Source organism: Gouania willdenowi, chromosome 19, assembly GCF_900634775.1.
Source record: "Gouania willdenowi chromosome 19, fGouWil2.1, whole genome shotgun sequence".
Lineage (NCBI taxonomy): Eukaryota > Metazoa > Chordata > Actinopteri > Blenniiformes > Gobiesocidae > Gouania > Gouania willdenowi.
The window spans coordinates 5,353,055-5,379,860 of NC_041062.1; the positions used below are offsets into that span (position 1 = coordinate 5,353,055).

Genomic DNA, 26,806 nt, shown 5'->3' on the forward strand with positions numbered 1-26,806 from the left:
CTTCATTCTCTTTTGTTCTGGACACAAAACAGTCAAGGATGCGAGGGAGAGCTGCTGGGTTGCCATGACAACCAACCATTTAGGAGATGAAAAAAAAACAAAACAAAACACACAGTGTGATGCCAACTCTTATCCAGGATCACATATGGGCTCACAACGCAGTGGAGTAAAGACAGCACGAGGCATGGTAGTGCATGTGAGATTTATCATCACACAGTTTCCCTAATGTTGGTTGTTGCACTGCCCGGGAATAAAAAAAAAAAAAAGAAAGGCAGCGATAACAAAGAAGAGAAACCAAGATGATTAATGAATCTAGATTTAGGGTAAAGATTGCAAATAGTTCTCCCAGCACTGCAACATCAAAGGCCCATTTGGCAAGAAAAAAACCCCCCACAAAACTTTGTTTAAAAAAAAAGTTAATTTTTCAACTAATCTCCCTCCCAGGGGCTTATGGGTAAAACAAAACTCTGTGAAACAGCTGAATTTAGCTCATTTCTCTCACACAGCTCAGGGGCTCACTGAGAAACTCCCTCAGTGACTGTTTGGTGCTCAAACACAGATTCCTCACAGTATAGAAAGGAAATAAAAATAACACACAATGTGCAATGATCACAGGAAGGATTCAGATGTTTCTCTGCTGTCTGGGTCAGGTACCCACAAAGAAAAGTAGCCCCCCATAAGATATGTCAGTGCAAAGATGAGAAGGTTTCAAGAAGATATGCAGGTCCCCAAAAATAAGCATACCTTCAAAGGATAGGCAGGTTGCCACAAAGATAAGAAGGTCCCCACAAAGATAAGAAGGTCCCCACAAAGATAAGAATGTACCCACAAAGATAAGAATGTCCCCACAAAGATAAGAAGGTCCCCAAAAAGAAGCATATCTTTAAAGGATAAGCAGGTTGCCACAAAGATAAGAAGGTCCTCAAAAAGAAAAGAAGGTCCTAATAAGATTTGCAGGTCAACAAAGATATGCAAGTCTCCAAAAGTGAGCAAATTTTCATCAGATAAGTAGGTTGCCACAAAGATAATAATGTCCCCACAAAGACAAGAAGGTCCCCAAAAATAAGATTTGCAGGTCCCCACAAAGATATACAAGATTATTTGTTATTTACAGCTGCAATTCCAATTTTATTTATCATTTCTTTTTTCTAAATATGTCAGATTTGTGGTTATTAGTTACTGTACTTTTTTATGTCTGTGTGTGTGTGTGTGTGTGTGTGTAAGAGAGAGAGAGAGAGAGAGAGAGAGAGAGAGAGAGAGAGAGAGAGAGAGAGGCTCGTGCCTTAGATTTCTGCAGAGCTCAACATCATTCCACTCTGGATCTGATCTGTGTGTGTGTGTGTGTGTGTGTGTCTCTGTGTGAGTCTCTGTGAGTGTGTTATTGCTTTACACTGCCGCGCCCTTCTTCCAGAGGACAGAGGCGGTGTTAGCGGCTCCTCAGGTCGGGCTCAGACATGGCAGAGGACCGCTGCAATTTCTGGGGATGACACAGAGGCACCGGGCGGGAAGGATGGCTCTCACCAGCCGGGAAATGTTGCTCCTGATCAGCAGCACCTGTCTCTGGATGCCGCTACTGGCGGAGGTACGTGTGGATGTCCATTGATGATGATGATGATGATGATGATGATGATCTGTGTCAGATTTTTTTTTTTTTTTTGAAGAATTGCCCTGTAACAGTGACCCGCACAACATTATGATCCTTAATTTAATCAATGAATCGGGCCTGATTGATTAGGTATACCCACAGGTACAGCGCGCGCACGCATCACAATCTACACATTTGTACTGAAGCAGCTGCAGTTTGTTTTTATTAATTAATTAATGAATGTAGGCCAATTAAGCTCCACTTTGTCTGATAGGCGCGTCCACACATGGCATGTCCACCTTCCTCCTCCTCCTCCTCCTCCTCCTCAGGGTGGGTATGGGGACAGTAAACCGTGTCCTACCACCCCACCCCACACACCCCACCCCACACCCCACACCACGACCCTGTCACGGTCTGTTTGCTCAGCTCGGACATGAAGGTGGCAGGTGTTTGGCAGGTGTGAACCAAAAGCGGACAAGTATTGTGGAACAAAGAGATATACAGCCAATCAGTGATTATTGTCCTCGACACGCCCCCCCACCCCAAAAAAAAAAAAAAAAAAAAAAAAAAAAAAAAAAAAATATATATATATATATATATATATATACGAGTTAAATAAAATAAAATATATAATTTTGTTACTAAATCCAACTCTGAAGTATATAGTTTAACACATGCATTGATAGACTGCCATGATCTACTATTTGTTGTCATATGGTGAATTGGCCCTCGTCGGATTCCGTAGATTTGACTTCAATGGCAGAACTTCCTTCGATTTTTATCACAATATTGTAATTTGAGTTCATTTTCAAAGTTTCTACTTTAATCTCATTTATTGACTTAAATCTCAACATTATGTTTCAATTTCATTTCGGCTTTATTCGTGATTTGCCCAAAACTGTTTACTCCATCAAAATTGGCCCTAATCCGAATGAATGAAGATTGAAATTCAAAGCATTTTTCTTTGTCAGAGTTTTATCAGACATTTTCATTTTCTGTTTCTATAAACAAAAAAAAAAAATAAATATCAGAAGACAGAAACAAAAAAAAGCCTGTTTTTTTTTTTTTTTTTTTTTTTTAAACTGTGTGAACTGAATTAGCTGTTTTCATAATAATAATAATAATACATTGGATTTATATTGTGCCTTATTTTGGTCACACAATAAGAACACATATGAGGACCATAACATACTGGTGTGTAGTAGATCATGTGTTTTGACTATACATCTTGTGACGTTTTAATATTGGGATATCTTGTCGCACGATTTATCGTTCCACTTTTAGCATTTAGCTTTTAAAATAGCCGGGAACTGCTATCAAATATATTTGTGGAATTTTTTAATCAAACTAATTGTCAGGAGATTTCCTTTTATCAGCTAGCATAAAGATTTGTTCGAATGATGTGTAGTAGGTCAAATAAAAGCAAATCAATAAATAAATAATGAATTCATTTAGTTTTCTGCCTCCCTTTGAGTATGTCGTGTTAACGTGCAGCATATGAGCTGTGTAGCCTGAGTAGAAGTCGTTAGCGGAGTACAGCGGCGTGCAGCTTTTAATTAGGCCGACAAACACTGCGAGCAGCCAAGCATGCAGCAGTCCCAACATACTGCAGAGTTTTAGCCTTCTTTTTTTTAATATATATATATTTCCATTTACACATTCATTAAACAAACCCTTTCATGATGTACAGCTCTTCTTTTGTTGGCAACGTCAAAGGTAAATAACCTTGAAGATGCTCGCAAATTTCATACGCAGGTCTTAGACGTCGTAAAATGCTAGCTCTACTGTTGGATCAATTTAACTAAAAGGCAAAAAAAGCTTTGTGTCAAATACTTTCTAACATTCATCTTCAAAAAACAAGATATTTACCAGCTTGCTGACTTCCATCTATTTCTAAAGTTCCTTAAAGTCTATCACACATTATGTGTAAGTAGCATTAATGCGTTCACGACAGTTAGTTTTAGTACAGAAGTGCAAGTATCCTCTGTTTTTGGCGTTGTTTTTCCTAACGCTCATGTTTAGGGTTGCCAGATTTGGCAGACAAGTGCTAGAAATGTAACTAAATGTAATCAGAGCTGGTAAAAAGTAGTTATATATTTAGAGTAAGACCGTTGTTTATTCATCTACTGTACCTGGAAACACTGCAACAATGATGAAAACGTCACATTTACACTTCAAAATCTAACCGATTAATCCTTCTAACTTAATTCTTTTTCAAGGCATCAACTTAAAGCTGCTTCTTATGCTATCATAAAGGACGTTGCACAAAACAGTAGAATAAGATCATTAATTATTCCTTTGTTTGTTGGCTTTATTATATTAACTGTGCTTGTTTTCATCATGCACTTAAAACACACAAACTTATTTGGGGAAATGCTCCATTTTCAGCTGGATGATGCAATATTTTTGCTGTCACATGCTTAAAGATTGATGCTAATGTATTATTAATCCATTTTTTTTATTTACTCTGATACATACACGTCCTCTGGGTGACACTGATCCACCATATTCTCCTGTAAACACTGACTTACAAGTTGTTTCAGCATCTGTCAGGTTTAGAAGATACACTCATTTTAGTTTTACACACTAGTAATGAGGAGTTTATTTTAACCCTGTAATAATAATAATAACCTCCCAGCAGTTTGGGGGCACTGATGAAACAAATGCTGTGACTGATATAAACGCCTGTTAATGTGCTTTCACTGGGATAAAAAAGAAAGTATTTGCACGTGTATGAAATAATTTGTGGGAGACAAAAAACTTTGCTTTCAAAGTTTAGGCCCCGTAACACAGCACAGGTCCCCCGTTTCCACTCTAATGTCATTACATCAAGGAGCATGTTCAGTATGTGCGCGCACATGTGTGGATATTTGTATTTGCTGAGATCACCAATGTTGTTAACTTCAGGCAGCCATGTTAAAATACAAACATCTTGTCGTGGTTTCATTATTTTAAAGCTGGTTACGACGATAACTCACATTTTAAAAATTCTACCTGTGTTTTAAGTTGTTGACTAAACAATAGCGGATGTTTTCTACAGAAAAAAAACCGAAGATGGCCGAAATCGGTGTGACGTCATATAACGTTAAACACAATAAAGAAACCAGAACGAAAAAATGACAGCTAGCGAATCAATGTCTTGTCTGGTGAAGAAACACACATGAAAAAAAAAATCAGGGTAAGAAAGAAGTAAAAAGACTTTTCAGCTTCTATGCCGTCTTCGAATCCTACAATGCAATGCGCAAAACTTTTCTGAAGTTCAAGTTAAATGACCACTTGTCAACAAAATAATTGTTTATGTTGGAGTCAACAACAATCTTTCAAGCGGGAATTTCAACACCTTTTATGTATTGATCTATGAGGCGAAGATAATGTATCTTAGTTTCATTGTAAGCAGCAGCTTAAGCATCGTATCTCTACACTTAAGTTTGACGTCAACGCTTTTCTTAATTGTTGCTAATTCGTACATATAAGGAAAAAAGCGTGTAAATGAATTTGATTCCCATTATGTTTGGTTATTCTTATAAATTGCATTTAGGGCTGCGTGATATATTGAGATTCAAGCTATACTGAGTTTTCTATTTTGGCGATATAGTAAATTACAATATCGCCTATATATATACTGTATATATATATTTATTAAATACTTGTTTTAGGAGTTACTCCTTTTACTACTTCTTTAGAACAGCATGAAAAGCTCAGTTAAATGCATTTCTGATTGCATCCTAACCCAGACCCTAAACATTCACACTACAGAACTCACTCACACGTGCTTGTCCCTTATTGTAGTCTGGCCTGTTATTAGGGGAAGAATAGTGCAAATTTGTCTACAAGCATAACATTTGGCATACTTGCAGTTTTTGACCTGCTGCATTCAAATCTGGTTGGAGTAGAAGCCAATTCTCAATGGGTTTGTCATAATGGACATTTTAAAATGGCGGCCACCCAAAAACAGGTTTTGTTACTAGCCAACCAAAAGTTACATAATTAAAATTACAAAAACACATTTCTAAGGTTGTGGAAGTCAGGGATTCTAAATATGATGCCAATTTGACAGTAACCTTGACTGGCATCGCCGTATTGGAAAATCCAATATGGCTAATTAATATTCAATATTTATGACCAAAAATGTCTTTATTTTACAACATAAAAGCCTGACATCCCAGATCAAAGTATCCTTAATTAATCAACCACATCCTGTGTGGCATTTTGCATCAGCAAATCTAACCCAGAATTGTCTTTGTGGTCAGACTTCATTTGAATTGAATTTATTGAGATATGAGTTTTGGTCCATATCGCCCTAATTGCATTACATTTGTTGAGGATATTTTTGCTACTCTGCGTTAACTCAGTGTTTTATCCTTCGCAGGTGGTCGCCGAGGACAGTTACTTAAATGAAGTGCAAAACTCAGGTAGGCAGGAGGTGATGCTTTTATCCCGTCTGCACTGCATCCATCTATCCGCTCCACCTACACCAGCTCTCCCACTTTACTTCCCAGTGTGACTCAAACCCTCAGAAAACCCTCTGCATCTGCTTTCATTTTGCTCACTCAGTTTTACCTCTCCTCTTGCTTTTTTTTTCTTCCTTTCTTCTCCCCACATCCTCGAATGGAGTGGAGTCCATGATGGTGATGATGGGGGTGGGGTGCATTTACATTGCTGTACAATCTGTTTTCACACCAGCACCACACAATGACAGAGTGGCAAAAATGATACACAGCGTCATTAAAAAAACAAAACACACCATCCATCAAGAAAACCCCATCAAAGCTCGCTGTTATTAATATTGAACCAGGTGTTTATCCCCGATTAATGTCCCTGTTGTGTTTGTTCTGGAGCAGAAAACTGTAATAAGGCCCAAAAAGAAAAAATGTCTCAGAATTTATTGTTTAATTTGCATAAACCATGGCGTTGCCACACACCAACCCCCAACAACTGAGTGTGAACCGTGTCAAATTCTCATTGTGGCTAGGAAATGGATTATCGAGGCGGGGGGGGGTGAATGAGTGTTCCCATGGCGACAGGGAGGATGCTGTCGTCGTGGCGATGAGGAGGGTGTGAGCGGCGGTGGCTGCTGTGTTGGTGTGATCTCCACAAATAGTTAGAAAATGTAAGAATAAGCAAAACTCTGATGTATGATATAAAAAGGAGATGTGTAACACTTTATTAAACTTTTATCAAGCATGAATATGAAACTTTTATTTCTGTTACACAGCAACTAGGCCTGGGCAATATATCGAGTTTTCTTTTTTGGCGATACAGAAAATTACAGTGTTGATTATAATTCTAATTTATTTTTATTTTATTGCTTATTTTGTATTAAAATACTCTTTTTAGGAGTCACCACCATCACTACTTCTCAGAACAGCATGTAAATCTCAGTAAGATGGATTTCTGATTGCGTCCTAATCCAGATCTCCACTTTAACAAGCCACACTACAGAACTTACACACACGTGCTGTCCCTTATAGGAGAAAAAATCAAAAGTGGCACATGTTGTGCAGCTTTTTGTTAATAATCGTGCCCATGTGGCATTTTTCATCAGCAAATTTAACCCAGAATTGTCTTTCTGGTAAGACTTTAGTTCCAGCGAGATCTTTTTGAATAGTATAATAAGTTGAGGTTTTTTTTTTTCAGGAAACTTAAAAAAATTCTCAACGTTTACTGGAATTTACCTTGTAATGGTAAAATACACTATAGTATATAAATAAGTTATTGTCCTTAAAAATAACATTATACTGGCTGTAAAGAGCAACTCCTTAGCTTTCAGAAAGTGGTGGAGTTTCTCAGATAAAGTAAATATTAGCAGAGTTATGGTGTTTTATACTAACATGTTCCCCGTGATGCATTCAGGAGCCTGGGAAACCCAGACAAATAGAATAATTTATCAAATATACTCGACTAAATTCGGACATATGGTCATCCTAATGTTGTTGGCATCATAGATGGCGGTAAATACAGAGATTTTGTCGCTCTGTTGTTGTGTGATAAACGAGGGGCGTTCAAAGACTGTCAGAAAGTTGATTTTTTTCAAATTATATTTGGGGCTAATTAAATAATACCCATGAAACAGCCTCGTTGCACCACTGATTCTAACTATAGTGTCTGAGTCTTCTATCACTCCATATGACCAACAGGAACAATCCTCATGGGAGTCAAGTTTGAACCATATTCGTTGTCACAGGGATTAAAGTATGGGTAAAGTTCTTCTTCAAAGCAACAATCAGGAAAAGAGCAAATGGTGACATCCGCCGTCACGTCAAAGAAGTCTATTTGACCTGCATCATAATCCACAAACACTCCAACCCTCTCTACTTTGCCGAGGTGCACGGGCACGTTGGGACAACTGTAGTTTTCAAACCGATCCTCCAGGAACCAGATGGCCCAAAGTCCAGAGCGAGGACTCCTGGCGAGAACTCCTCTCCTCTGGATGGACGCCGTGGCCACGCCCAGACACCACTCTGTCTTTCTGCCCACGTAAACCTCAAAGTAGAACTTCTGTGAGATGAAGCCTCTTCGTCCCAGCACTGCCAAGTGATGCGTGAACATGTTACCGCTAAGGTTCTGGTTGAGCCTCTGACCTGCGTTGAACCTCACCTGTTTCCCATCATTAGACAGAACCAGCAGGGGGTGAGCGGTGTCGGGATCAAGCACCACGTCCACTTCGTACTGCTGCACGAGTCTCAGTGTGCTGCTGTTTGATGACTGGGCGTTGTTGGAGATTTTTCCTATTTCTGTGTTTATGTTGTTTACTGATACTTGAATTTGACGCAGTGATTGGCTAATGGAATTGTGCATGTGCTGCAGCTCCATGTGTCTGTTAGAGTGGACCGCAGACAGGCCCTTGGTGTTTGGCAGCAGGGAGAGGTTTTGGTATTTCTGGAGGAAACTGAGCCGGTCTTTGGTCTGTTTCAGCTCATTCAGCTTCACTGCAGTCTGACACAGTTTGCTGGTTTCTCGCTCCATGTCCCTGATGAGGCCGCCCGCTTGCTCCTCTGCCTCTTTTTGCTTTTCCTCCATTACCCTGATGAGTTCCATCTGGTTCCTCTGGATTTCAAGCACTATTTTTGCTAACTCCTGCGTGGTGTTTGTCATCAACTGTTCACCCTCTGTTTTGCTTTGTTTCACCGATTCTTTAAGCGCTTCTACTCCCTGCAGCCTTTTCAAGATCATCTGCTGAACTTTCCTATCAGTCACTTCTACCTGATCCTGCATCTCATCGTATGCCCGCAGGACAGTTGCAATGTTATGCTGCCTGTGGAGAGAACTAGCACAGACCTCACACAGCACAACGCCGTCATCTCTGCAGAAAAACACCAGCAGGCGTTTGTGTTCTTTGCAGGTTTTGTCTTCCAGGCTCGTCACTGGCACAGTAAGTGTGTGCGTTTTCAGTCCAGCCGCTCGGTGATGAGGCTCCAGATGAACGTCACAGTATGAAGTCAGACACTCCAAACATGATCTGACAGCTTCTTTTTGTGAATCGGTGCAAATATCACACAGCACAGTAACGCCAGCGCCGCCCGGCTGTTGATTGGTGCTCAGGATGTGAGCGTCCGTCACCTGCAGAGACATGAACTGCAGCGCCAGCTCGGAAATGAAAGTGTTAACCTTGAGATGGGGTCTCTTTTGAAAAGGCTCCTTACAGATGGGACACTGGAAGGTCGGGGCGTCGTCCCAGTAAGTTGTTAGGCACGGCATGCAGAAGTTATGCCCACATGGAGTCGAAACTGGTTGATTGAAAACGTCCAAACAGATGGGACACAGAAACTGATCCTCGGCGAACAGACTGCCGGACGCCATTTCTAAACGCACACAAACACAAGTTAACATGTTTAGAGTCGAGTTAGTTTGATACTTTAACACAGTAATTCTCAACTGGTGGGTTGGGACCCAAAAGTGCGTCGAAGACCTGTACTGGGTGGGTCGGGGATAGCTGGTCAAAAATAAATAAATACTTAAGGTATCTCATGTTGGACTTGTCTACTTTGTGAAAGAAACTTTTGTTTTGACTGGGAAATGCATGTTGAAAAGGAACATATGCGTGTATATATATACATATACATATATATCCATATATATACTGTATGTATATATATATACATATACATATACATACATATACACATACATATACATATATATATACATATATACATATACATATACATATACATATATACATATACATATACATACACATACACATATACATATACACATATACATACACATATACACATATACATATACATACACATATACATATATACACATATACATATATACACATATATATATATATATATATATATATATTATATATACACATATACATATATATACACATATATACACATATACATATATATTTTATTTTTTTTAAAAAGATTGTGTGTTTTCAAAAGCTATTTTTGAAAAACTAAATTTGGTTGGTTGAATTCTAAAAATGAAAATGGGTCGCGATTTAATGACTGTGGCAAAATGTGGTTCCCAGGGTGGCTCACGTGACTTCCGGGTCGTGTCGACGACAGCTCGGTGAAAATTAACCTTCAGAATATTGATACATTAGTGTATTCAACAGTGTTTTCTGGAGGTAATTTTTCAGAGATAGCAACAGATAATTAGATTTTCTGAAAGTCAAACGTATGTTAAAGAAAACTTCATCAGCATGTGTTTGTAGATGAGTAACAAGCAGCATTACGTTACATAAAGACAAGATTTGCAAAGATCTGGAGAGAAATGCAGCTTAAAATGACACATTTTAAAGGTTTTTTTTATATAAATGTATCTGGAGAGGCTACTTACAGGAGTTAGTTTTGTTCCAATTCCAGGAACTGATAGTGTTAGGTTGTTCCCCTCAAGTTACCAGAATAATTCACTTTCAGTTTCCTCCCATAGTTTTTCTTAAAGGGACAGATCCCATTTAAGTAACGCCTCTGCCTCAATAGGGCCCACTGTAAAGTAATGACAGAAAAATAAACAAAACAACATAAATGCACAAAACGACTCCATAGACACACAAAACGTCAAGAAAAATACATAGAATGACACCAAAAACACTCAAAATGACATAAAAAAATAAAGAAAGGAAGCAAAAACGTTAAAAATGCACAAATTGATGTCAAGAATACTCAAAAAAGCAAAAAAAAAAAAAACAAAATTAAAAAAACCCACAAATTGACGCCAAAGTCTGTAAACGGCAACAAATATAGACAAAATGAATTAAAAAACCTCAGGAAAATATGCAGAATTACCCTAAAGACACACAAAACGACATAAAAATGCACAAAATTACAGATAAACACACAAAAGCTAACAAAAATTACACAAACTAGAATACAGAATAAAATATATATATATATATACACACACACACAAATCAACTAAAATACACAAACTAATTTTAAAAAACACACAAAACGGCAACACATATGGACAAAATTATTTTAAAAACCTAAGGAAAATACTAAGAATTACCCCGAAGACACACAAAACGACATAAAAATACACAAAATTACAGATAAACACACAAAAGCTAACAAACATTAGCTAACTCCAGAAACAAAAAACAGCAACAGATATAGACAAAATGATGCCTAAAGCACACAAGACGACAAAATATTTACACAAAATGATTGCGGGAAAGACAACAAAAATGTACAAAAAAAAAAAAAAAACTTGAACAGATTGGTCATTATTGTAAATTCTAACATAAATATTGATAATGTATCACATTTTTTGTGGTCCCCGCTGTGATAAAAGTTCTCGTCTCTTGTGTATATTTTTCTCGCTCTACCTTCAGCTTTCTCTTGGTGTGTGAGTTTATGGGAGTCATGTTGACTTGTGTATTGTGTGCATCAGTGTGTAAAGCGTTTGCACAGCATAGGTAAATGTCTGAGAGCTCCCCAGCTGAGTGTGTTGAAGAGATAAGGGACTGTTGCACCTCAAGCCTTCATCTTATTGGCATTCATGGCTGTAAGGGGGAATATTTAAGGATACAACCTCAAGGCTTTAGCGCGGAACAAAGTTTGGACACAAGATATACAGACACGGCCGTTAAGTTTGTTTTTCTCTGATTTAGGCTTTTTATTGAGCTTACCTCGCTGGTATTTGTCGTTACAATACATTAGCTGCTCGTATGGATTAATCAGGAATGTAAAATTTGAGGGGAATCCAAAACTATAGTAATTATACATAGTAAAGCTGAAAATTTAAAGGTGTAAGATCTATTGTAATCATTGAGCACGAGATAAAACCCTGAAAGGTTCATGGATTCTCCTCATATATAACAATAAATGTAGTATTTGTCGAAAAAAACTCCTAAAAATGAGCAGTTTGTGTTAATTTGCTCTTAAAAACAATTAGCTCAGTGACAAAGGAATTTTAAAACCATCTACACCCAAGGATTTATTCATTGAAACATTTCTTTATTGTTTTATTTGTGAGTTGTTTTAAAAGTTGGTGTGCACATACAATGGACCCAACCCTATTAAAAAAAAGGTCATAAATGGAAATGTTTCCCATAAATTCAATATGTTTTGTGCATTTTTTCACTGGTCAGAAGGTTCTCAGGCCTCTATGTCATGTTTTGTTTCATAGAAATAGTAAAGTTGAACAAACTAGTTTAATAATAAATATGATAAATAACTAAGTGTAATACATTTGCTAAAAGGAAGCTTGTGAGTACAAATAGGCCTGGGCAATGTATCGAGATTCAAGATATATCGAGTTTTCTATTTCAGCGATATGGAAACTCACAATATCGCCTACATCGATATATTTTTATTTTGTATTAAAATACTCGCTTTAGCTGTCGCTGTTTTCACTACATCTCAGAACAGCATGAAAAGCACAGGTAGATGGATTTCTGTGTGTTTCCTAACCTAGATCTACCACTAAACAGGCCTCACTACAGAACTCACTCACACATGCTGTCCTTTACAGGAAAAAAAGGCCAAAAGTAGAATTGTCTTTTTTTACTGAGCTAAAAATATTGAGATTTGTATCATTTATCTCCATTTTGTGAAACAACATGAATTTTGCTCCGAATCGCCCAGCCCTAGGTACAATCATGTATGATGCTACAGATTTAAATTGTTGGCGTGGAGCTATTTTTCCGCACTCGTCTGCTTGCTCAGTAGGAATATTATTATGAGCTACAGAACAAAATCTGCTCTACATTTCATGGCCTGGTTTCGCTTCCCTCTCAGTCAGTCTGAGCTTCACACATCTTTTCCGTCTCAGAGGAAATTACTGAATCACTATAGGCTGCTTTACGGTCATGGGAATTTCATCGGCTCAAAAAGAAGGACCAGTGGGTGTGATTCTGCTGGACGGTGGATGAGACTCTTCTGCAGCGGATTTAATGGGAACATGGGGATAATGGGATGTTTTCAAGGACAATCACCTTGCTACGTTCTGCCCTGTGCTCCCAAACCTTTCCAACTCACTCCACCGTCCTCCTCGACCCAAATCCTCATCATCATCATCATCAGCCCAAATATCTTTATTGTCTCATCTTCATTTCACTTCCTGACAGCTTTTTGATTCTTGTATATATCTGTATCATATTTGTACATTTGTATTTTTATTGATTTATCTTGTTTTATTTTTTCGACTGTAATGTGTGCACTTGTATTTAATCCTTATTTTATTAACTGTTTTCTTTTTTCTTTCTTTCTTTGTTTAGTGCAGGGGTCATGTGAGGTGCCCTCACCAATGAGCTGCATCTAAAATCTGATTTACTTTCAAGGATTCAAACTCACAAAGATAAATAAATGCAAATGAGAGATGTAGTTAGTACTTGTTCATTTTCACTGAAACATTGTGACCAATGTTTTTAAGTGTTGCAGATCTGGTGTATGGTATATATATATATATATTACATATATATATACATGTATGTATATATATATATTACATATATATATACATGTATGTATATATATATATTACATATATATATACATGTATGTATATATATATATTACATATATATATACATGTATATATATGTATATATATATATTACATATATATACATGTATATATATGTATATATATATATTACATATATATATACATGTATATATATATATATTACATATATATATACATGTATATATATGTATATATATATATTACATATATATATACATGTATATATATGTATATATATATATATTACATATATATACATGTATATATATGTATATATATATATTACATATATATACATGTGTATATATATATATATATATATTACATATATATTTGTAAAGACGTAAGGTGGATTTTTTGTAAAATGTAACGGAAATGAAACAATTCCATAAATTAGGATAAACATTAGCTTGTAGCTATCTTTGGTCTGTGCAACACATTTGTTGTACAATGTCCCTGTTAAATTAATAGAATAAATGAGTTACTTTTAGCCTTCCTTATTTTCTTGCCCTCTAATTAAAGTGAAACCGTGAACATTTTGTATTTAAGAAGTGATTTTTGAACTGGTAGTCCTTCATACAGTACATATGAAGTAACTCACAGTTTCAGAAAGGTTGGTGACCCCTGGTTTAGTGTTTTATTCATTTGTGATATTTCTCCTTCTTCTGTGACATAAGTCATTTCCCCCTGGGATCAATAAAGTATTTCTGATTCTGATTCTTCTCCAGTGCCACTGTCTTGCTCCGAGGGATTCACTGAACTGGGATACTACAACGGCACCGTGTCACAGACCGACTCCGGCGCCCCTTGTCTGAAGTGGACCGAGTTTCCCGACTATGTCATGCAGTACCCGGGTCGTGGACTGGGAGAGCACAGTTACTGCAGGAATCCGGACCGCGAGTCCAACCCATGGTGTTTCTTCAGGCAAAGCTCTGGAGCCATTGGCTGGGCGTACTGCGACTGCCACCAGGGTACGTTTTTAACAATGACCACAACACCGTCACTTTTTTATCTTTTGGTTTTTTTTGCTATAGGTCAGGCACCAGCAGAATCCCGTGACCTTCAAAAGGAGCAAACGGGTTGAAAAATGGATGTAAAAGTGGTTTGATCCATCTAAAGCGTTTCAAGAAATGATCCGATAAGACTTCATAGCAGTTATTTACGCTTTGAACACTTTGATCACATCTGACAGTGTGCAGCAGAGTAGGGCATCTTTTATCACAAAAACATGATTTTTACCTAATCTGAAAGCAACAATATTAACATTCATGTCAGCATTTAAACAAGAAACACATAATGTTGTCATTATGTGGTTTTGGAGTAAGTTTTGTGTATTTTTGTTGTAATTTTGTAATAATTGTGAATTTTCGTTGACATTTTGCGCATTTTTGTTGTCATTTTGTGTTTCTGGAGTAGGTTTTGTGTTTCTGTTGTCATCTTGTGTATTGTTGTCATTTTGCATTTTTGTAGTAACATTTGCATTTTTTGTTACCATTTTGCATTTCTGTATTAATCTTTGTTCATTTTTGTTGCCATTTTGTGTTTTTGTAATAATGTTTGTGTATTTTTGTTGTAATCTTGTATTTTTGTAATAATGTTTGTGTATTTTTCTTCAAATCTTGTGTGTTTTTCTTTGTAATTTTGTGTTTCCAGAGTAGGTTTTGTGTTTTGTTTTTTGTGTGCGTGTTTTTGTTGTCATCTTGTGTATATTTTTTTGTCATTTTTGCACTTTTGTAGTATTATTTACAGATTCAGTTCTACCAATTTGTGGTTTTGTAATATTTTGTGTGTATTTTTGTTGCCATTTTGTATATATTCAATGTCAACACACAGAATGACATTGGAGATATGCAACACTATCACTCATAAAGCCGCCCGGTGCTTTCACACAGACACGGGGTTCTAAACCTCTGAAGCTCCGCCCACATTTTACTTTCTAATATACCCTGATTAAAAAATGTTATTGGCTATAACACAATGAAGGTTGAGATCAGAGAATAAAGCAGAAAGAATGCAGAGTGGAGCAGCAGGTACAGGACGTGTGTGAATAATAGATCAACCTCATTAACTATTTATACAGACTTATTTCACAGTAATTGATATAATATCAAACTCATTTTAACTGATGCGTTTCTAACGATGACCATTTGTTTTATATGAAAGCCTTTGCCAGCCGCTCTTTATTAAAAATTACAATATTAAACAATAAAACTTTATTCTGTTTCAGAGTAAATTAGATTCAGGGATATGCTTTGATTGAATTAAACAGATACGTAATATATATAAAGACATTGCAAAAGTCCCTTTTCGAAACCAAGAAGAATAAAAAATGCAAAAATATTTTTTTAGTCAGAAAATAAGCATATTTAATTAATTAAATTACATAGCTAATTTTATTTAACATATTTCATTTTCAAATGATTTCACATTTTGCTTTCCAGTTATTTAGTTTGTAACTTTAATAGTTCTTTTTTACTCTGCACTTTGTTAGATTCTACATGAAATTGCATCCATGATATTATAACTTTGTTTAAGGTTAATTCTGTTTGATTTTTTCGTCCAGGTGCGGCCCGTCTGGTTGGTAGTGCGATTTCCGGCAGCGGGCGTGTGGAAGTGTACCTGAACGGACAGTGGGGCGCGGTGTGCAACTCGCACTGGACGGACAGAGACGCCAGCGTGATCTGCAGACAGCTGGGTTTGAGGTACCGACTATGTTTGATGAGTGTCAGGTTGCCAAGACAACCCTCTATTTATTTTTAGTAACAGATAACAAGTATACACGTTACCGTACAGTATTTGAGTTGCTTTTATGGGTACGTGTACTTTTTTTTGAGTATATTTCTATTAAATCAGTAATTTTACTTAAGTAGTTTTTTAAGTTTTAAAAGTACAGTGATTTATGATTTCTTCTACATCCACCCATTACTGAGTTAATTATTATTTTTTATGTTAAAAGGATCAACGGACATTATGAAATGACCAGACAACAATCAAATGCATCACATCATAGCCGACCAATCAGATTAAATGTAATGCACGGCGCCAAAACAGCATTGAATGCTGGTTATTTTCTGTTTCAGAGTTCATAAATTTAGCAATACTTGGAGCCTGAGAATTTTTTTTATTTTGAATTTCATTAATTGACAAACCTTCTTTTTTATAAAGATGCCATTGTGGAAAATAAATCCAATTAGGGCTGGGCGATATGGACCAAAACTCATATTTCGATTATTTTTCTCAAAATGAAGATAACGATAGGAATCTTGATGATTTTAATTCAAATTAAGTTTGACCAGAAAGACAATTCCGGGATAAATTTGCTGATCAATATGCCAAACAAACTAATGTATTAACAAACAGTTGCACAATAGGTTCCACTTGAGTCTTTTTCTCCTATAAGGGACAGCACGTGTGAGTGAGTTCTGTAGTGTGGTTTGTTTAGGGGAGGGTTTGGGTTAGGTAATCATTCAACTGTGCTTTTTATGCTGTTCTGAGAAGTAGCAAAAGCAGCGACTCCTAAAAAAAAAAATATGTATATCGATATAGGTGATATTGTAATTTTCTATATAGCCAAATAAAGTAACAGTACTTCTACTTGAGTAGATACATCAGTACTCTTTACACCTCCATCTAGTGACATCGGCGCGGCGTCGCAGCGGCCAGAGTTCGGTTCGGGCTCCGGCCTCTTCCACTACGAACGCCTCAGTTGTCAGGGCGACGAGAAAACGCTGAGTCATTGTCGCAGCAGGAGGTTTGTCACCGGCGATTGTAGTCATGGCAACGAGGCGGCAGTGGTCTGTGCCCCACCTGAAGGTCAGTGTGATTTCCTGCAGAGTTGAGGTGAAAAATAATTGTAATAGCGTAATTGATAATGAATTACAATTATGGCGTAATTGTAATTCTAATTGAAAACATCTGTTGTTGTTATAATCATAATTGAATTGTAAGCATGAGTTCAGATAATTTACTTTGTATTTGTAATTGGCATAGGAATTCTATAAAAACTACAATTTATTTAAACGCAAATTCTATGGCTTACATTTATTAAAATATGTTTGATATCAAACTTTTTCACTACTTAGTTAGTTCTCTTGACTATCATTTTATCTTTTTTTTTAATATATATAAATCTAGGGGTATACTGACAGAAAAAAGGCTCAGACACCCACGCCAAAGACATTAATATCAATATTTTTATGAATAAGGAAACCTACAGGGAAACAATTGTAATTAATTGAATTTGAACTTTAGTAATTAAGAACGTACAGTCAGTGGAAAATAATAATTTAAATTTTAATTGGAATTGGAAAAAATTATGATAACTGTAACAATAATTTATTTATAATTGAACATGGATAATTGAAGACGTATTTGTAATTGAAAAAGTTAATTGACCCCAACACTGATTTCTTCCAGAGCGTCATGGCAACAACCAGAGCTCAATGCTCTACAGACAGTACATATTAATCCTCCAGTGAGTGCTGAGTCGTGATGACACTGCATGAAAACTCACATGGCTATCTGCTCCCCCCCCCTTCCCCCCTCAGGCAGCGGTCCTCCTCTGCGATTGGTCGGTGGTGAGGAGGACTTTGAAGGACGGGTGGAGGTGTTTCACGCAGGAAGGTGGGGCTCCGTCTGCGACGATGGGTGGGACGACAGAGACGCAGAGGTGGTCTGCAGACAGCTTGGCTTCGGGTACGTCATTAAACAAATTAACAGTCCCACTCAGATGTTTCATTATTCAGAAAAAAAGATGCATAAAATATTCACCTTTGTCCTCTCAGACATTTGTCAAGCTACTCTATTAATGTGTCTTTTTCTTAGCGTTTAAATTCTCCATCCTGTCTCCACTGATGCTGACCATCACAAATTTAAATCAAAACTGCACGATTCCCTTAACCGTCCCTTGATTTTTATTTTGTTAGCAGTGATAAATCAAACAAGTGTTAAAAATGCTGTGTTTAAGGATTTGCATGCTAAATACACATTCTAAACAAATATATGAATAAATAGAAATTGATTAAAAAATGCAAATTTCAGCACGTCCCTTAGAGGTGTCCCAATGCAATACAATTATTTTAATTCTGACATGATACAGATTTTACATTAATTCCAGCAAGTTCATTTTGTCTTTTTAAATGATATAATAATATATATTAATAATAACAATAATAATAACTTTTTTCCATTAAATTTGATCTCCTGACATGTTTCTACTGCCAACTGACTTCTGAGGAAGACTGACAGTTGGCAGTCGAAACATGTCAGGAGATCAAATTTCCTGAAAAATCATTGCAAATTCCTAATATTTATGCATTACGATATCCGTATTCCTCAATTGAATAAAATACATAATTTAAGAAAAATTAAAATTAGAAGACCTTGAAAAATAACCTGAAAAAACAAAACAATAAATGCAGTATTATATTGGTTATTTTTAATGTAAGCCGATATAATCCAACACTATGCTTGTAATTAGGTGTGCATACCTCATCATGTGCCTAATCGCTTTTTTTCTGCGGTCATTAAATAATTTTCCTGATCATTCGAATAGAACAACAACTCGATTCAGAGTACCTGCCCTTCTAGAAGTCTCTGCACAAAAGGTTGTGTTTTATCTCCAGATGCACAGACGGAGCTCCTCGCTGCCACTGCTCGTGTTTGTTAATAATAGATCATGTGCATATGGATAATGCACAGCTTCTCCTGCTGGTGCACTCAGTCACTGACAGATTTAATTTCACTTCTGTAGAGTCAGTGATTATCTGACCCACCAAAACGTCCACAAATATGAGGAAAAACAGGCATTCCCATGATGATGATGATGATTATATGCTATGATAATTTGCACAGGACTTAAACAACTTGTGATTTTGTAGAGCACCAAAAAACAGGCGAGCATTAAACAACAAAGATATTGTTTAGAGCTAATTAAAACATAGGTATCTATTTAATGATACTAATATATAATATTCATCATTGTATAAATACTGTACACATATATTATTATAGACAGACATAGGCAACTGGTGGCCCAGGGTTCACATGCGGCCCTCGGCCTAATTTTATGCAGTCTCCAAAGTAAACATACAAACTGACAGAAAAATACACAAAACAAAAGCAAGAAAAGATTAGAAAATACAAATAATTACAACATTGCAGAAAAAAACAGTAAAAGACAAGAAAAACACAGAAAGTACTCCAAATACCACAACAGACAACAAAAATACACAAAATTACTAAAAAACCCCCCACTAAATTACAGAAATTTACAACAAAAGATAAGAAAAAAACACAAAAAAATGACTCTGCAAACACACAGCACTAACAAACAAGCAAAGCAACAACAGAAATACACAATATGACTCCAAAAATCATACATTTTACAGGAAAAATTCACAGAAGGACAACAGAAATGCACAAAATACAATGATAACAAGCGAGACAACAACAAACATACACAGAATGACAGAAAAACAAACAAAATGACAATGAAAAACTTTCCTGTGTTAATGCTCTGATTGGTCATCATTCTAAATGCTGACATGAATGTTGATAATGGGACCCTTTGATCAAACAAACACATTATTAGATGTCGTACATCTCTGTTGTGGACCATCAAGTAGTTCATGTGTGTCATACTTATCATTATAAAAAGATAGTGTATAAAGAGTGATTTGTGATTTTGTGTTTGTGTAAAGGGGTGTGGCCAAAGCCTGGTCGTGGGCTCACTTTGGTCAGGGTTCTGGTCCGATCCTGCTGGACGCCGTCAAGTGCTCGGGAAACGAGTTGTTCCTCGACCAGTGTCCTCATGGAGACTGGGAGCAGCACAACTGTGACCACATGGAGGACGCCGGAGTCTCCTGCAGCCCTTATACAGGTACACACACACACACACACACACTCGCACACGCACACACTCACACTTTCACACACGGTACATTAGAGCTACTATTAATAGCTCCTCAACGTCAATAAATCATGACTGTGATGCAGCAACTCCCGGTTTGTTATAAGCAATAAAGAAACACATGAATATACGTGACTACACTCACATTAATGTTTGATAAATGTTAATATTAATGATGAATGAAGCATCTGTGGAGGAACTCACAGTTCGATATGCTCGTCGCTTGTGAAACTCATCAGATGGCGTGGTGCGTCTGGTGGGAGGAGACACTCCGTGGGAAGGTCGGGTGGAGGTGTTTCATAACGGCGACTGGGGGACCGTGTGTGACGACCACTGGACTCAGCAGCACGCAGAGGTCGTCTGCAGAGAGCTGGGATACAGGTATCAACACCTGATCTAACACGGCAATGTCAGCAATGTCCTCATGTGGTTCAGAGAAGTTATAAATGATACGATATTAGGTGAAATGAGCGTAATTTATGCCTTTTAAGCTTTTATTAGATAAGATAAAATACAGATAAAACAGTGGAGTGAAACTTAAATATTACCAAACAATGTAAAAACATATTCACAGTACATAAAGCTCCCCTAACTTTTTATTTCAATAATTAAATCCTTATAAATACACAAAATTTAGAACCCAGTTTGTTTGACCACAAGGAACAGTCTTCTCATTGCACTTATTATCTATTAATTAATTTTTACATTTTCTGAAAATCAATCAGTGCCCTCTACTGGTTCCCAATGTAACTGCAGTAACGTGTACTTGTCACAGTTTCTACTGAAAACAAGTCTTTTTTGTTTTGATATTTGACTGCTTGCATAAATGAAGGTCTAATTTACCAATATAGATGATGGCTACTGGTATAATACAAATACAAATATGAAGATTATAATTTTCTGCTCTCTTAAAGGTTATTAAATATATGTGTGTGTTCTGTTTGCTGGTGTTGGACTGAGGTGAAAAGAATCATTTCAGAAATCACATTTAATGGTGTAAATATTCAGGTCATTGATGAGTTGTTCTCCACCTTCAGGGGTCACGCTGAGGTCGTACCAGACGGTACTTTCGGTGAGGGAGTCGGTCTCATCCTGCTGGACGACGTCCACTGCGAGGGATCGGAAACGTCCCTGCTGGACTGTCAGCGTGGGATCTGGGGACGGACTGATTGCTCCCACAGCGAGGACGTGGGCGTGCGCTGCAGACGGCGAGCCAGCCAGGAGGCCAACGAAGTGCCGGTCATATCTCCGTCCACAGGTACACAGCAATGGTTACAGCCAGATCAGTCGTCATTTCTCCTAGTCCAGGGGGTTGGACTCATGTCTATCCTCTGTGTGCATCATACGCCAAAACTGAATCAATGTTTTCTGCAGGAAAGTGCAGTTGAGGGGTTTAGTTACTCTTTAAATGTAGCAAAATCAGTTATACACACTCAGATAGTTTAATCCTAGATTTAATTTGGTAAAATTAATATCTAAATTTGTAAGGTGAACTGGCAGGTTTCTACTTTAATCTTACATTTTAGAGCTTAAGAAGGATGAGTTTTTGCTAATGTTGGGTATCGGTATATAAAAAAAAGGGGTATCAGAACAACACTGGTTTTTACTCACTTTACCAGCACGAGGAATCTTGTGTCTCACTGCTGCGTTCAAAGAGGTCATCCCGAGGTGAAAGCTGGGCCACATGTGGCCCGCAGGCCGCCACCTTAATATTACCGAATGATTGTGTCTCATTTCCTCTATCAGTGTATCTGATTTGTGTCCCTAAATGTCACATGTTGACGGCAGACATCTTTCAGTGATTTGTTTCTCCTGCGGTCCCTACTCGGCATTGATTAGAAGGAAAGAAAGGCATCAGAATAAACGGTTGACATTTACCAGCGTCAGAGGACTGGTGCCTTGCTCTGGAACACAAATCCCACTTTGCAGATGTACAGACATGAATATGAATGAGTGTTACTCTTTGCCGTCAGGTCCCCTGCTGCGTCTGATGGGAGGCGGCAGCAGCAGGAAGGAGGGTCGGGTGGAGGTGTATCTCCATGGCGACTGGGGAAGCATCTGTGACTCCGGCTGGAATGACCTGAACGCTGCGGTTGTGTGTAGACAACTCGGACACAGGTAAATACGCGTCATATGACTAATTGGTGCTGTCAAGAGATTAAAAAAATTAAGCGATTAATTAATTATGTTCTGTAATTAATTAATCTCTTTTTTGATCTCACCTAAAAATTGCTATACGATACTATTTTGTGGCCCATAATTGATCATTTGTCACAAAAAGTATTTTTTCTTTTGTGCGTTATTTTTTTCTGTAATTGATTATTCGCAGATAACGTGTTAAAGTGACAGCTCTATGACTAATAGCTTGCGTCAAAGCACACAAATATGATGGGATTTGTTTTCCAGCGGTGGAGCGGTGGCAGCTGCAGGCTTCGGTCAGGGGAAAGGACCGATACACCTGGACCAGGTGAGGTGCACGGGGAAGGAGGAGTTTCTGGGCGAGTGTCCCTCTCTGGGTCAGAGCGTCCAGGGCTGCCGGCGGCGGGCAGACGCAGGCGTGCGATGTGACGTCGCGCCGAGGAACTCGAGGGTGCAGACCAAGACCCAAGAGCTGAGCTGTGGACTGAGGAAGCTGGTGGAGGAAGAGGGAAGGAAGACGAGCCAAGGAGAGGAAAAGATGCTGAGGTGGGAGTCGCTTCAGTCTTACTCTTTATTGACATTGTCGAAAAGGTTTGGCACATTGCATTGTGGGATGTGAAGTCACGGAGACGGACGAATAGAAGTGTTTTTAGTTCATTCTGATATCCACAATGCATTGTGCAACAGACTGACAATTAAACCTTTTACTTTTTTCCAATCAAATGATCTTTGATTTATTGATCTATGAGGCCTACGCAATGGATTTATTGTAGAAATGGACATTCAACCTTAAAGGGTTGCAACAAAATGTCCAATATTTAAACAATATGGAGATCACTAGAGTATAAAATGATTAAAAGCATGTCAGCCTCACGTCGTTTAATGTTGTAAATTCATGATCAAATCAGGCCGGCGGTCGAGTTCTGCTTCATTTTCGCTGCAGTACCAAACATGAACTGCTGGGTGCAGTGTTGCTTCACCATTTACATTGTGGTGAAGAATTGCGCAACAGAAGAAAAACCAACCTAAATTCTCAAAGGTTTAGGATCACTTCACTGAAAACTTATACTAACACACCTGAGATAGAACTAACATCTGTGACATGAAACTAATAATAATATGTTAGAATCAATGCAGTACACGAACCTTATATTAATTATATTTTTTCGATTGAATTTGGGAAAACTGTAATAAAACTTTTGACCACTGGGGGGGGGGGGGGCACACAATGCTAAAATGATCAAAACTTTCAAGTGAATTTATAACGACAGTAAGTGTAAAACCTCCATTAATCACGTTTCTTTCCTCTGTCCCAGGACCTCGTGGCCATGGCAGGTGTCCGTGTGGTTAAAGTCTCAGCACCCACAGGTGGATCTTCTCTGCAGTGGGACTCTGATCAGCCCGTGCTGGGTGCTGACCTCGGCATTCTGCATCAGGAGGTAAGTCTGACTCAGAGGTGTTGGTGAACTCCTTCACTCCACCTGAATCTGCCCCCCTCCCCCCTTCTCAGGTTGGGCAACGACCCGTCCATGTTGGAGGTGCGTGTCGGAGCGTCTGAGCAGACGCTGACCCCGGAGCAAGTGGTAGTTCACAGGAAGTTCAAAGGTCAAAGCGGAGGACACGATCTGGCCCTGTTGAAGCTGCCCAGCACTAAGGGTCACTGCCTGACCTTTGACCCAGACACTAACTCTGCGTGTCTTCCTGCTGCTGAGACGCCGTACGGCGGGAACCCTCTTTCCTCCTGTGTTGTCATGGTTACTGCCGCCCAGTCTGGACCAGGTTAGTTTGATTCTCCACATCAGTGCATGAATCGGAGTTGGGTTCAATTACATTATTCAATTACAATTACTTTGTAATGCTGTTGAAGCAGGGAGATTAAAAAAACATTTTATTAATCGTTTATTTGCTATTGACATAATTTATTGTTGAAAACCTGAACGACTTGGGTTAGATGCAATCTTCATCTTGTTTTTCTTTTGTGTTTAAATCTATCACAGTTTCAACATTTAGTGCTGGCTTTTCTTATAGTGCCATCAAGTGGCCATTCCTTGTAATTGCAAGTAAAACATAAAGTGCAATATTTCAATAAAAGCTGGGCATCCTTTTACAATGTATGCTTTGACAAATGGAGCATAATCAATGCCCTATCTATCCATTTATTTATATCATGAACAAGGACTTTGTTAGAAAGTGTTTAGAACTTTTTGTCTGGAGAAGAAACACAAGAAATCAAAGTAAGGAAAAATATCTCTGTGCATTTATCTACGGGACTCCACATCCCAAAATGCAATGCACAAAGTCAATTAGAGAGTTTTTACGGTGGAGATGAAAACAAACTTTTCAGCAGCAATTTTGACCTTGTGCATCTTTTTTTGTTGAGCAAATTGTCTTTGATTTATTGATATATGAAGTTTAAAAATAAAAATTCTCATTTTTAATTCATCAACATGAGGAAAAGGTCCAACGTGTGTGTGTTTAGTGTCAGGCTACCTTCAGTCTTCCCCCTCCTTTCTGTTGAGTTGTTGGATTTGCATGTTCTCGTCACACCTCTGCTCCTCTTCCTGTCTCAGATGCTCTTCTGGCCTCGTGGGTTCCTCTCATGTCGTCATGGCGATGCAAGAAGCGCTACGGCGACGCCTTCTCCAGCCACGGCTCGCTGTGCGCCGGCAGCCCTCCGGACACCGGCCGGCTCCATGGCGACGGTTGCCAGGGCAACTCAGGAGGCGGGTTGGTGTGTCAGGAGGAGACGGGCCGGTGGGTGCTCGCCGGGGTGGTTGCCGGGGGCAACAGCTGCGAGGACCCATCGTCCCCCGCCCTGTACACACGCGTGAGCCGCTTCAGGAGCTGGATCGACGAGGCCACCGATGGATACACACGCAGCGAGGAACCCACGCACACGCACGGGAAGCTCAAACACACACACGAGCAACAGCAGCAGCAGCAAACAAATGACATCAGTGAGATGACAATAACACACACACATCACTCACACAAGAGTCAGCACGCGTGGAGGCGGGAGGATCAAAGTGAAACCATCGTTCACTGACTGTAAATTTAAAATAATAATAATAATAGAATAAAAAAATCAGCACAGCATGAAAATGTATGAATCAAACCACAAACGGTGGATTACGAGATGTTCAAATCTGAGGATTTTCACTTGTTTTGGTGTGACGTGTGAAAGAGGACAGGCTGTAGTTGAAGTGTTGTTATTACTGTCCCTTTAACATGGTTAATGTAGACAAAGTGTGGTCCGGGCTGTGCTTTTGGCTCGATGGACGTGACGTGACTGACGTGTCTTTAACAAACAGGGCTTTTCTCTCTTCAGGCTGTTTGTCCTTTAAGGTGAAAGCAGTCAATACCTGTGCTTTTTTTTTTTTTTTACCACCTTTCAGTAACACGACAATTAAAATCAATGTGTGACAGAATCTTAAACTGCATGAAAAAAAAGTAAATAGATCAGGATAGAAATAAATAATACCTGTTGGTATTAGTTAAAATGCAGATTAAGAGTTAATCAGAGGTGTAAAGAGCACTGATTTATCTACTCAAGTAGAAGTTATGTGACTTGATTGTAATTGTGCTCAAGTACAAGTAAAAAGTAGCTCAATTAAATAATACTCAAAGTAAAAGTTACTAGTTACTTTCACCCCTTACGTTTATTTTTGGTAATAAATCTTGCCACAGTTCCCTTATATACAGTAAAAATCTCATGTAGAAACTTGAAAAGGAAGAAAACAAATCTTGCACAATTGGAACTTAATTTATTTTCCACAAAGGCATCTGTAAAAATAAAAGGTTTGTCAAAATGTACAATTATTTTTAAAATAAAAAAAAATCACAAAAAAAATCATAATTTACTCAGTAACGGTTGGGTGTAGAAATGTAAACAATTTCTTATTTTAAAATGTGCTCAAGTACAAATGAAAATTACTGATTTTGAAATAAACTCAAAAAAGGAAAAGTAAAAGCAACTCAATGATAGTAACGTGAGTACTACATGTAATCTATTACTTTCACCGCTGTAGTTTATCTACCACTGAGAAACAGTAAAATTCTACATTGAAATCCAATCCTCATCTTTCCACTTGCTTCAGTACAAACCAGTACAAGTGGGTTTAAAAAAAACCTGACAAAAACCCTCAATTTTCCTCCCACGGACCAGATGGGAGCCACTGGTTTATGATACTGTGTTCTGCAGCTCATTACAACTAAAATGAGGGGCGTGTAAG

At 38.0% G+C, this 26,806-nt stretch overlaps 2 protein-coding genes across 2 annotated transcripts; one reads left to right on the plus strand and one right to left on the minus strand.

Moving 5' to 3' along the window:
* The first annotated feature begins 1,245 nt into the window (after positions 1–1,245).
* On the plus strand, positions 1,246–26,271 carry LOC114481608 (neurotrypsin). The gene is made up of 14 exons (XM_028476563.1): positions 1,246–1,582; positions 5,955–5,997; positions 14,254–14,496; positions 16,089–16,227; positions 17,160–17,338; positions 18,073–18,220; positions 20,227–20,405; positions 20,675–20,816; positions 21,473–21,693; positions 22,409–22,553; positions 22,842–23,120; positions 23,891–24,013; positions 24,085–24,353; positions 25,145–26,271. The coding sequence occupies exons 1-14, from the start codon at positions 1,484–1,486 to the stop codon at positions 25,618–25,620; spliced, it is 2,685 nt and encodes an 894-aa protein (XP_028332364.1). The 5' UTR covers positions 1,246–1,483; the 3' UTR covers positions 25,621–26,271.
* Positions 6,727–10,499, minus strand: LOC114481609 (E3 ubiquitin-protein ligase TRIM21-like). Its single transcript, XM_028476564.1, has 2 exons — positions 10,391–10,499; positions 6,727–9,387 (listed from the first exon to the last, which is right to left on the minus strand). The coding sequence occupies exon 2, from the start codon at positions 9,383–9,385 to the stop codon at positions 7,703–7,705; it is 1,683 nt and encodes a 560-aa protein (XP_028332365.1). The 5' UTR covers positions 9,386–9,387; positions 10,391–10,499; the 3' UTR covers positions 6,727–7,702.
* Positions 26,272–26,806: the final 535 nt, after the last annotated feature.